General features: G+C 37.7%; 1 protein-coding gene across 1 annotated transcript in view; it reads left to right on the forward strand.

Moving 5' to 3' along the window:
• Window positions 1-718: 718 nt before the first annotated feature.
• ATP10B (ATPase phospholipid transporting 10B (putative)) overlaps window positions 719-13,493 on the forward strand; it is a 56,409-nt gene continuing 43,634 nt past the window's right edge. Inside the window, exons 1-2 of the mRNA XM_064458167.1 lie at window positions 719-993; window positions 2,074-2,268. Of these exons, the coding sequence (XP_064314237.1) occupies window positions 719-993; window positions 2,074-2,268 (470 nt within the window). The remainder of the gene's footprint in view (window positions 994-2,073; window positions 2,269-13,493) is intronic.

A 13,493-nucleotide genomic window follows, 5' to 3' on the forward strand; every position in this document is an offset into this window, starting at 1 on the left:
ATCTTGCACACTGGATCACAGTTACAGCTGCAGATGTGTGAACAAGTCAGAAGACAAGTGTTCAATGATAATAGGATTAGTATTGGGAGATTTAATTCCTTTATCTCTCCAACCAATAAAACATCCATTGTTTTACTGTTGGCTGGCATTTTCCATTCAAATCAGATTTCTGTGGAGACTTTGGAAAACTGTTACCTGAGTGTAAATGAGATTAAGCTGATGCTGCAGTTCTTTATTATCTGAGCTATTAAGATTCAACACCTGAACTGGTCCCTTGGTAAGTAAGTGTGAATAGAGAAAGTATTGTAAGAAAGTCAGACATTTGAAGAAAAATGTCTGAATAGATTTGGTGGCAGTTTATGACTGAGGAAAATGATACAGAATTTGTGACAGAAAAGCCATTGTTCACCTCTGTTAAATTGGCTTTATCTATATTAGTTTGTTGTTATAACACACAGAAAATAGATTTGGGATTTTTTTTCCCCTGAGATAGAAATAGATTTTTCCATATTGAAGATTCTGTTCTACCTTTTATTCTGTGCATTTTCTGCAGAAAGTGCTGAGCTTGAGGACTGAACACGTAATGCATTGAAATAGGAGTATTGTTTGCTGTTTTAAACCTCTGCTAGCAAGACATGAAGTGAATTTTCTACCAGAATGGAATTGGTTTTCAGTCCCTGTCGTGCATTTGTCTTTCAGCCTGACATCCCTGCTGTGAATGGCTTTGTCTGTTGACTCTGCTTTGCACCGTTGGCGGCGACTAGGAGCTCGGAGTCCTGCCCAGTCTCTATCAGAATCGACACCACTGCTGTTTTCTGTCAGAGACAAACCAAAACTCAACTTAAACAAATGGAGGATTGTGTTTCCCAACAATGGAAGACAGTGGAAAGACTGGAAACAAGCTTCTACATTTTATTCTGGAAACAGGATACAGACCACAAAATACACGTGGTTCACTTTTTTGCCCCAAAATCTTTTTGAGCAGTTTCACAGGTAATAAAAGTCATTCAATGATACATGAGATTTAAGAACTCTCTCTGAATCAGTGATATTTGTGGGTGATGGAGAAGGGCTGCTTTTCTAGTTGCCACATTAGTAAAATTTAATTCATGAGAAGTTGTAACTAAATGTCACTCAATTCATGCTGATGTGGGGGTTTAAAGCAAGTAAACACTAGGTATTCTTACCAAATACTACGGCCAGCTTCCTTATTTGAATGTGGGAACAGTTTTCTATGTAAAAATGTCAAGTCCTTATTTAAAAATCCCTCTGTTTATGTGTTGAATAAACCTCTATTTTTTAAGAACATGAAAAAACATTCACTGGATGTGCTGAGACACTTGTGAAATTCTGTAGATTTCAGAGGCTCATAGTTTAATTTTGGTACTTTTTTTAATGGCATGCAAGTGAGTTTGCCGACTTATAAACAGTATTTATGTATATGCAAGTGCTAGGTCAGGTTTCTTTCCAACTGCTGGTTTGAAATTATGTACACACACACACACATCCCCCAGCATAACGAATCATGTCAATAGATGCCCAGGGAAATATCATGTTCTGATAAATGATAAATGAAAGTTGAATATCCATCTCTAGCTTTGAAATTTTCATTCTGTATATTAGATTTACACATTCATAGTTTGACCTTCCATCTGTGGAATCCTTCATGGAGTCCTGATGGGAACAATTCCGTAATTCTGAGCATGTGTACCCATTCTGTTACACTGGTTTGTTTTTTAAGGTTTTTTTGGCCTTTTGTTCAATTTGCGCTTATTTTCAAGACAGAGACAGTGGGAGATCATTAAAGACATTTTAGCTCCTAAAGATAAAAGGTGTTTGCAATATGTGGAAAAATTGAGGTAGCTATAATGTTATGAAAATGTATCTCACAGGCTCTTCTAAAGAAAAGATTAACATCTCAGTTAAGCAACTGATTAATTCATTCTGGGAAAGGAAGAGGAGGGTAGACGAGTGAAATCATTAATGCTCCTTTGATAGAAAATGGGGGGTGTTCATTAACAAAAGGACACATGCTGATTTCTGACTACTTTTAATTTATTTTATGTCTTTCAGGCTGGGTAATCTTTATTTCTTCTTTCTGGTGGTTCTGAACTTGTTCCCACGAGTGGAAGTCTTCCACAGGGAGATTACTATGCTGCCACTGATTGTGGTGTTGTTTGCCAGTATGATTAAGGATGCTGTTGAAGAATATAGAAAATACCAATTTGATAAGACAATAAACTTCTCTAAAACCAGGGTATATGACAAGTAAGTAAGCTAAATCAATTATTTTTCCTTGTATCTGATGTGGTGGATATTGCTCATCTGGTTTTGCAGTAATTCCCTCACTGAGCCTTTGGAGTACATAAGTTTGGAAAAGCTGTTATAAAAGAGTTTTGTACTTCCTTTAAAAATGCCTCATTTATCTCACTTAAGTCATCCTGGTATCACTGAAGTTTTGTTTCATGTCACAGCAGTGTGTGCTGATATACAGGTTTTTATTCCAAGTTTCCAAACCAGCCTGCCAACACACACAACATCCTCTGTAGGTAGGAGGAAAAATGAAACTTATCCAAGTCTGGAAAGGATTACTGTGGCTGTTTAACAATTGGAGCAATGCCTTTCAGATGTTTCACACTAAAACCATTAATACAAAAATTAATCACCAACTACTTTCAAGGTGAAGAATAACCAGGAACTGAAAAAAATTTGTAGGACTTCCAATAAACACAGGTGATCATTACAGCACAGTTTCGCTTTGGAGATGGTACAAGACCTGCAGTAAGCTGTGATGTTTGCTCAGTACTGACTCAGAAGGAAGAAATATTTTCATGTGCAATTCTTATTGCAACATTTCAATTTCATCAGAGTTTCTTGTCCAAGTGCTAACTTGACTTGAGACTACTTAGCTTGTCACTACATAATCCAGTAGACAAGAGTTTTCATGTAAAAGAAGTTTAAATGTTTGGGTCTCTTCCTTTTTTCATCTCTCCTTAAGCCCAGGCCATAGAGGAACAATTACTGTGGTTTGTACATATCTCATTAGCTCTCTTGGAAATTAGCCCTCATCTGTGCTACATACCTCTGTGTCAGAGGCACAGGACCAATGGGGAAGAAGAAATGAGAGGCTGAAGGAGGTTACTGTGAAGAGTGGGATGCTTTGTGTGTCCAGAAGCAGGAGTTCTATCAGAGGAGAAGGGTCAGCCTGAGGGGCAATCTAGATAAACTGCTCTTCAGTTGCCCATGTCTATGTAGAATTCTGACAAATACCAAATCATGGGATTGCTTGATTTTGGGGGATGGGGTTTGTTTGTTTTGTTAATAATCCATGTTATGGGCACGGAAACAAATAGTAGATAGAAGAAGTAAAAGAGATAAATACTGTCTCTACTGAGGCTTGGAGCAATCCTCTGTTGACATCCGGGATGCAGAGCTCTGCCCATTACCTTTGAACTTCCTGGCACCTCCCAGGCTTACAACATGATTCAGAAACTCATAGAACGAACTGTGAAAATTTCGTGTATCTTCTTAGCTTTGTCGCTGCTCTGTGTTAAAACGGAGACACTTTGTGTGAGCTGATAGTTGATGCTAGGGAAATGTTCTGAATGTGGCCTCCAGGCGTATGTTAGCAGGAATAACAAAACATTCAGGATGCTTTTGTCATATGTGAGGTGCAGCCTCCCCAGCAGGCTCTAGGACCCGGTGCAGCTGAGTCAGAGTGATACCTGTCCCTAGGTAGGTGGAGGCTGGAGTCGAAGGAGAGGCAGCCCTGGGCTTCGGACACGTTAACTCTCTCTCCACCACTTGGGATTGTATCTGGATTATTGAACTCTCTTAACTTCATTGGTTTCCAACTTGAGCTTACTTTCTGAGAGGAAAACAAAATGTCAAGGAAAAGTGTTCCAGGCTGCTTCTCTAGAATGATATGGAAAAAGCATTTTTTCAAGGAAAATTGCTGCCGATGCGGTGCTCCAGACAATGAAATCCAAAATGAAGAGCTGGAGAAGAGAGGAAAAGTAAAGAAAAGAAAGAAGAAAAATGAAAATAAAAGAGTGATTATCTCCAATTTGCGCTTTGGAAGTAAGAAGTGGGAAGAAAATCCAAACAGCTACTATGACTCCAATAAAATTAAGACCACAAAATATACCATCCTGACTTTCCTCCCTAAAAATATCTATGAGCAGTTTCACCGCTTTGCCAATATTTATTTTGTGGCCATTGCACTGCTGAATTTTGTGCCAGTGGTGAATGCTTTCCAACCAGAAATTTCTGTGATCCCAATTTGTGTTATAATGGCCCTTACAGCTATTAAAGATGCTTGGGAGGACTTTCAGCGGTATAAATTAGACAAAGAAATCAATCATATGGGATGCTACATTTACAGCCGGTGAGTTTCTACAGCTTTTATTACAAAAAAGAAAAAGTTGTCTTGAGATCTTTGATCAATGACGAGGCTTTTTGTTTAAAAAAAAAAACCTGCTGGAAAAATCACAGTGATTAAGTAAAACGGATAAAAGTCATGGTGACTACATAACACCTGTTATTTGTTCTGATACAGGGAAAGAAATTTCTTTTTTTATTTAAATCTCTTTTTCAGACTAGGAAGGTAAGTTTGAGTTTCATGGTATTGAGGTGGCCTCTTAAACGTGGAGTGCAGTGAAAACAGGTGCTTAAGTAGCTACTGAGCACCTGGATTTCTAAGGAATTTTCAAGAAGGCTTCATTCTATCAGTGTGAGGTAGCACAGAACAAGATCTGTCATGGGACCTATTTGCATTCTTAGATGCCAAGAAACTTCTTAAAAATATAGTCCTTTGAACTACCTTTAATTTTATACTCCATGTTGTAGACTAGCTTTCAGTTATATTTCTTCTACTAGCCTGTATGTAAAATAAAACTGTAAAAATGCAGTTTAAAAATGGGAGATAGTAATATATACCTCTGTTCAGTCATCTCTAAATAAATTAACTACATGTGTCTGTGCTCACTTCTTCAAAACATTTCATGACCTCTTGCTTTTAGGACTTTCAGAAGTTTGAAAATTATGTTTTATTGTATCAAACCTGTTCTCTCAGCAAAGCAGAAAATGAATTCTCCCTGTTAAAATATCACCTCTGGAAGCCAGAAGAGAAGAGCAAAACTTTCCATCTCCATGAATGTTGCTTGTCATCCCTCAAATTAATCAACAGTGCTTACTATAACGTACTCTTCCACAAGCAAGATCTTGCAGAACTCTGGTTTTTATTACCCAGTGCTGTCATTTCTGTTTGTTTCTCTTGCATGTGATTGCCAGATTTTTATTCTTTTATCCTGCTGGTTAAAAAGGAAAACATTTTTAAAAAGGAAAAAAATAGACTTGCTTTGGGGGGAGCTAAACTTATCCCCACATGCAGATAATGACTTGTCAGAAACAAAATCACATGTCTCTCCTTGCCAGCTTGTCTAAAAAAGCAGATATTTTACAAGTTTCTTAACATTGTTCATTTAAGATTGCTTCTCTTTTCCACCATGAAGATTGTCAATAATTGTAGCTCTATGGGTAGGGTGGCAAAATTGCTTCTTCTGACTACCTTTGAGATTGCAGTTTAGGTCTTTTTAATCTTTTCAGTGTTGCATTAATCCATGAGGCAATTGATTATTTGTTAACACTTGTTAAAACCAGTATGAAAGAGAACAGGGGGTACAGTAGATACTAATGAATGGATGTGCACAGGAATCTTATTTAGTTCCTCTTTACATAAAGCAACAATGTTAATTTAGATCTGAAAGCCTTTTACCATGGGAACATGAGAAGTGTGGAATACATTAAAAATTGTTTTGTATAAGAGAAAAATGTCCATCACGGAATTGCAACATACGTACAGACCTACAGTCAAGTTATAGCCAAGAGTACTTTCTTATCCAGAAACTTGACACAGGCCTGACTTAAAATGGGTTATCCCATCCCATAAAAAAAAGACTTTGATCTATGAATAATTCTTGTTTAGAATCTTGTCTTTCACCAAAGTTTTATGGCCCAAAAAGGTGACGTAAAGGAAAAGAAAATGAGGGCTTCAGACTGTAGTATTCGTCCTGTCTGGAAAAATCAAGGGTAATTACAGTTGCCATCAGATCAGTAACTACAGCTTATTATATCATGAATAATTTTAATCAGGCTTCTGTAGCGCTTCAGGAAGCTGATATTTCTTGTTCTTCTTCCTTGCTTGCAAGCTTGCTTGTTCTTGCTAGCTGCAAAGTCATGGAAGAGCATGATGTCTTCAATTTTTTTCCTTATGAATCATCTGCTTTGGGTAATTTTTTAGCATAGGTGAAGGTATTTTTTAAGACACTGCAGATTTTTCTAATCTTGTGGCAGCAAAGAATTCTTTTTAATAGAGCAACTGATCTTCCATCCTAAAATGAAAAATTACTTAGATTTTAAGAGTTAATCTTGGACAGTGAAGAGCTAATCTTCCTTATTTCAGATTTCAATAACAGAACCTCTGGTTCCTGTTCCAAAAGAAATACCAAGCAGAAGAATCTTTTCCGAATGCTGAATGTTCTTCAAAACTTTCTTGAAGACTAGGGGAAATGCATTGACTTTCCCTTGCACAGAGCAAGGGAAATTGAATTTAAATAGGTTGCCCTGTAAACACATTTCTTCTAATTTTCTTTTCACAGAGATCAGCTGGAATGAGTAATCTAGTCTCTTAGTTAAATGAAGGAAAAGAAACCTCAAGTAGTGTATTTAAAGAATTTTTAATAGAGAAAATGAGAGACAATAGGTATCAAAGTGTCTTGGGGAGATGCAATAACTTAGATCTGATGTTTGATTGTGGAGATTTTAATTTCTGAACAAAAACTTCTGGAGTCATAATAGTTGTATACAAACAGTTGTGCTGTCAGAATGAATCATGCAACACCAGGCCAACAAAAAATTCCATTGTAAATGGTACAGACCTATGTTTAGTTGCCTCATTTCTCCTAGTATTCTTTAAAATATACTTTGTCTGCTTTTAAACTTTCCAAGAAATAGGGCTTCCATTACTACAAAATGTGATTGTCAAAGCATTTTCTATTATATTATGCTTTACTCTCCCTCTTTAATTACATTCAAATTCCTCAAGTGACCTGGTTTCATGCAACCCTAATTAATTATTCTTCATCCATAACATTTAATTATAATCTTCAAATATGCGTGGTTCTTATTGTGTTCATTTTGCTACGCCCAGACACCTTGTGGTCAAGATCTGTATATAGATCACTCTTTTCATCTTTCTTGTCAGTCAGCCCCTCCAAACCTACTTTGGTTACTTTTCTCTGAACTCTCTCCAGTTTGTCATTAACTTACTAACAACAGGGACCAGCACTGAATGTCATATACAAACCTGTAAGTGAATGTCAACCCAACAGTTGCTAAAAGCTATTATTTAATTTTCTTGATCTTCTATGATGTTCAAGGAACCACGTGATATGTAATTAATGTATGGCCTGGATCTGATATGCCCCTAGGATTAAGCTATAACAGGCTGTAAATACTCCATAGCATCCAGACAGGTTTTTACATCAATTTCACACTTCTGGAAGATGTAACCTAAATTTTTCCCAGTGTCTCAACAGACACTCAGCTACAAACGCAAGGACTGTGCACAGTGCAAGATGGCAGAGCAATACACTTGACTGAATGCATGTACCTCAGGTAGCAGCAGCCATAAAAACATTGTCTGAGGTATTCGGATTGAGTTTAGGTGCTTAAAATTAAGCAAATTTCTGAGACAGTGACTCAGAGAAGCCTGGTTTATATGCTTTGAATCATCCTGTGGAGCTGTCAGACAGCTAAGTCAGTCAACAGGCACCCTAAATGAGGTAGCCTGATTACTCTTTCAACAGAAAGTTCTTCTGTGATGCTTTCAAACCCTGTGATTTTCAGGTAGTTCCTACAAGCATTGATCTGCTCTTCCTCTGTAGGTCCACCAATTGTGACGTGAAAAAGTCGGGCTGGCCTTCACTGTGATTCTTTATCTGCTGAGTGTAAGGTTTTAGAACATTTAAAGATTTCTGCATCGGCACTAACTCTGGGTTAGTCCTAGAGCAGTGATATGGAAATAAGGAGAAAACAAAGGGTTCATCTCTGTGTTGCACGAAGTCAGACTGCAACAACTAAAAAGCTGTAAATGGCTTAAGCTAGCCTTACTGGTTTGAAAGTGAATTAAACTATTTCAGTCAATTGAATTTTTGTACTTCAGTGTTGTAATTTATGAGGCAAATATTGGATTCATTGTTTCGGAAATCTCTATGACAGCAATATACATCTGCTTGTCTACAGGTTACTGTATGTATAGTGTACTTTAATACTTAATATTTTCTTAGAATTGGGGTAACTGGGTAGTGAAGATGAAGGCTGCCTTTCTGTTTCAACCTCCTTCATATGCTGTGATCAGCTGGACCTGGTGAAGGGAGGAGAGATTGCATCTCCCCTGGATGCTCCCCATCTCTGGGAGAGCAGTAAGGGTTGGCCAGGAACGCAATGGCTACCAGAAGTCTGTGGCATCTGGAAGATGGCAGAGAAGGGCAGGGAGCATACCTGAAAAGAGGAATTAACCTACTGTCACATCTCAGAGGTGAAGAGAAAAAAAAGACAACTTTTCTCTGGACCCAGGAAACATCATATACAGCTCATTCAACCCAGGGTGAACCTGAAATTTTGTAGAATAGAAGGGAGGAGGAGAGGACAATACCATCCTGCCAAGGGCACAGTAAGAAAAAAAGAGATTTGTTGCCAATGCTTTCATTTAAAGTCTTGTTCAGCAGCACTGAGTTTTTACTTGTTAAAGAGCCTTTTCTTTCTGCTTTATTAGTTTTGTTTTCTAACAAAGCATAACTTTAAAGACTAGGAGCCTGCTGGAGGCTTCAGTGGGTTCATTTTGTACACCAAGAAAGAGAGACTCGAAAGACTGTGGCCCACTTGACATCCAACCACGTTCTCTCAGGCCAAATTGCAATCAATTTTCCTGGACATAGCAATATCAAGGCCTCAGTGGTGCCTCCTCTGAATGGTGCATGAATTTCATCACTGGAGGCTGAAGGTCTCCTGAAGACCTCCCACTCTTGCATGGCTGAATGTGCATTCCTATGGCAGCCACAAAGCATGAACTTTGATCAGTTGAAACATGAATTACATCTTATAAAAGTAGCAATATGAATAAGTTACAATGACTGCAGGATTATTATGTGCTATGGTATTATTGCAACTCAATACCCATCAGGAGAGAACCAAATGCTTCTCCCTTGCTTAATGTCAAGCACGACTATATTTTTCCCTGTGTGGAACTATCACTGGCAGTAGGCATCCTCTGCTCTGTCTGCTCTGTCACCCACATAACTTTTGTATGTAGTTCAGGTGCTATGGAAATTTTGTACCTAGCTTAACTATGGATACCTGAATTAACAGTGGATTTTACTTCAGGCACAAACAATGCCTTCTTTTTGTGCAGCTGAGGCATTCTTCAGACTTCCAATAAGCTGAGAAAATGGCCTAAACCAACAGTACACTTGGGTTTGTTATGTCACCATGCAACTGCTTGAAATCAGTGGTACCAAAATTGTAAAAATGTGAACTTATGGTGAGCATGCCGGTTGTGTGGTGAAGAAATATGTGACATGCTGAACTGATAAATGCAAAAGAAAAATGTCAAGCTTTCAACACTCAGCTGGTCCAGGCAGCACCTGAAAGTCAGAGCAGTGAGCTTGCAGTTCTTGTCAGTCTGTGTATTGCTACAGTGAGGACCCTTGGTCTCTGTGGAAGAAAATCCATAAATACGTTACTAATGCTACCACCAAAGCAATGTGTATTGGTTTATCAGAGCTTTCTTCAAGATCTATTACCTGCCAAGACATTTAAAGCTGCTTCACAGAAAAGGTGCAATGGTTTAGCAGACAGCAGCGGAAGCTAATGACTAAAGACAAAGGGCAAATAAATGAGAACCTATGGCTCTGGCTCAGAGACCTGCAGAATCATGACCTCATGGCATTAGGTTCCATCCTAACTGTCTGAATTTTTAAAATACTATTAAAACCTAGAGACAAGCAGGTTTCTACCATGTGACCTGTAGCAAAAAAGGTCACCTAGGCTGTGGCTTCCAGAAACTTGATAAGTTAATGGGAGTCCTTAGAAACTAATCCTAATGATTAGCCGTCATTAAGTAACCGATCTCAAAGTTACCTGTTCGTTCCAGCTGGTGGCAGGCAGAATCGGAGCCACAGTTTTTTGTTCAAGACAGTTTAAAAAAAAAAAATTTCCTAAATACAATAATCAATAACTTACAAAATGAACCCAGTAAAGTCTAAGTAAATGTGTTCTCAAAATACTTTTTATTTATATTTTATTTTATTTCTGCATTTGGTACAGGTCATTATAAAATCAAGACAGAGCAAGTTAAGAAGCAAGTTAAAAGAAATCCAAAATCTTGTATATGGGCATATAACACATTTATAAAGTTCTGATACTTACTCAAAGTCTACATAAACCTGAAATGATTACAGAAGTTGAATATAGGTGTCTTTTATGATTGAGAGAATAACTTCCTTGTTAGGATGCTGTAGACATTTTTAGCACATAAAAAGGTAGAATCTGTTGCCAGCATTAAGGAATTTCAAATGCCAAACCGGTATAATTAAAGATGTAATTTATTAGACTCTAAAGAAATTTCACTGCCATTATCTTTGAAAGATGCTCATTGCTGTCTTAAAGTTTTATTCAAACACTAGGTGAGAGTTTGGGGTTATGGGGAAAGGCTGCTTGCCAATGAGGTCTTGCTACAGGACCAACCAGTGCAAAATTACATCACTCCTTGAAGCTACTGGGCTGACATCTACATCACAAAACCAACCTTCCTAGCCACTGTACTAGTAACGTGGCAGACGCCAGTGATGGATTGGCTCAGACAATATCTCTAGCTCAGAAATACTTCAGCTAAGTTGTGCTGTACTCTCACCTATGGAGAGGTTTCAGAATCAGTTCCTTTCCAGTCAAGTGGCTTCCTCAAGTCCTAAATCTGAATCTGTCAGATTTTCAAAGTTTTAAGGTAGTGTCTCCTAACCATGAGGTCATGGCCATAAAGTGGTCTTTGAAAACATTTTGTGAAGTTTTTTCCATGTAAAACCCAGTATAATATTTGATAGCATAAAAACGTGTGGGATTTTTGCTTGCAGGACTAGACTGTAAAAGGTAGGTAGCTGTGTGATTCTACCTGTTGTCTGTGTAGAACTGAGAATCTCAGAATATAAAGTAGGTGATCCTTGAGGGGGGGGCATTTTCAGATATAACCTTCTTGTGAATTTACGTATGATAAAGTAAAAATATTTGGTTTTGTCTATTCGTGACACTGATATTATTTTCTTCTAAGTGTTATAACCTAGTGGCACTTTAGGGGATGAAAGGTAGAGCAACCTATGTCTTTACTTCAAAATGCAAAGGATCCTGAGATGGAACTTGCAATAATTCAAGGAAATAATACTCACTGATCTCATTGGTTGATAAGGTACCCCTGGGTAGTAAAGTTTTCTGAAGATCTTTCTCTAAGACAATCTAGGACCCATAGACATGCTGTGGAGTACACATGAAAAATTACTTTTATTTAATCCCCTCTAAGGAACAGAACAATAATTTTTATTTGCTCCAGTTCGCCATCCCTTTGACCCAGTTTTTGTTTGAAATTTACCTTTGGTGAATCCAAGAATGTGAAATGGAATTGTTGACACAAATGCAATAATTTATTCACACTCCCCCACAATCTCCAGCCATAACAGGATTTTTTTATTACTCTTTCTTCCCAGAAATGACTTCATAAAATCTGTTTAGTTCAGGCCTTCAGGTCAGATATGATGAGTCCAATAGAAAATTCTGGCAGACTTCACTTTGACTGTTCAGAGCTGCCTCTTTTTGTCTGCACTGTCCTCTGATGGGCATTATCATGCTACCTATTATCCTGGGACAGCAAGGGAACACTTTTTAAGTGTGCTGATAAATTGCCTGGTAAAGGAGAGAATGTACTGAGAAACTTTTATCTTAGATCATGTCATTGATGTATCACAGCCCTGATGCCATGTGCTATAAGAATCAGATTTCCAGCTTTCCAGCTGTTGAAAATCACCACATCTTGTTTATTTTATTGGATAAATGTGTTTGCCCTTTTTACATGTTTCTCATCAGACCATCTTAGATTTATGAAGCTCCTCTGTTTATTTAACACCCAGAGCTTGTGCTATGAACTTTAATCACTGAACAGAAAATGGGCAGTGTTCCCAGTTACAGGAAATGCTAAAAGGAAACTGCTTCATTTGAAAAATCTTGCTAGGCAACTGGGCCAGTGCTGCTGGGGGTGCACAGGTTCCTTGTGAAGTACTTTTCTTCCTTTCATCCATTGGTAATTCTCTACAAAGCTGTAGAAAACCTTTGTACTGTGGGAAATTGTTAATCTTACAGCTCCAGCTGAATAGTTCTTTCAGGGAAAGAAAATGTGTTTCTTTACCAAATTCAATGCTTGTTGGGAGAGAGGGACAGTTTGTTCAGCTGAACGCAGGTTTGGGATTCTACCAACTCCTGAACTCTAGACCCTGTGCTAAGTAAGACTTTTCCTCTGATCTGAAAGAGGTCATTTGGCTTTTCTGACTCCCTGTCTCCTCTGTAATTAGTGAATGGGCAGAACCTGAAGCTTTATGTGTAATGTATGTTTCATAGGGAATTATTGAAAAAAAAATTTACAAATCTGTGATTTCTGTGGATTATTTTTGTTAACCTGGTTTCTTTTGGCTGATGTGGGAGACAGCCAGCTGGGCAAGGCCCTTCTGTAGCATTTTGTAAGCAGAAAAATTCAGAAGTGTGTTCTATAAACTTCAGAATTGTGCAAGAGTTGATGTACAGAGAGGTAGGATTGCCCTGCAGAAGTAATTGCAAATAGGTAATGTGACGTGTATAACAAAGCATTGTCATAGCAAACATTATATGCAAACTATACACGTCATCCAAATGTCTAGGACAGAAAGACGAGCCATCTGCTTGCTTTAAACTGCTTCTGTACTCTCATTTTTATGTTTTAAACAAACAAATTAACAAATGTCAAACCCAGAAAGTGTTTGACATGGGAAGGACTCATAGTTACTCAGTTGATTTGCTATATTAACATTAGAATCTACTTCGTAGAGCAATACTCAACATCTACTTACTTAAATACTTTTCAAGTAGAAATTGATCTGGGTTTTTTTTAAATGCACAGCAACATCAAATTAACTTAGAACAAACCTCTGTTCTTCAGTGGGGTCTTTTATATCTGTTGCTGAGCAAAAGAAAAAAGGACATGCAGATAAGTAGAGTCAGACAGAAGAAGAAAGAAGAATGAAAATTTCAGGAATTAAAAATTAATGTAAGAAGGAAAAATTATTGCTACAATACCATTATTTAGTAAGTGCCTCACATCTAACATGAAAGGGATTTAAATAGTTAGGTTGTGGGAGGAT

This window comes from Phalacrocorax carbo, chromosome 8, assembly GCF_963921805.1.
Source record: "Phalacrocorax carbo chromosome 8, bPhaCar2.1, whole genome shotgun sequence".
NCBI classification, from domain to species: Eukaryota; Metazoa; Chordata; class Aves; order Suliformes; family Phalacrocoracidae; genus Phalacrocorax; species Phalacrocorax carbo.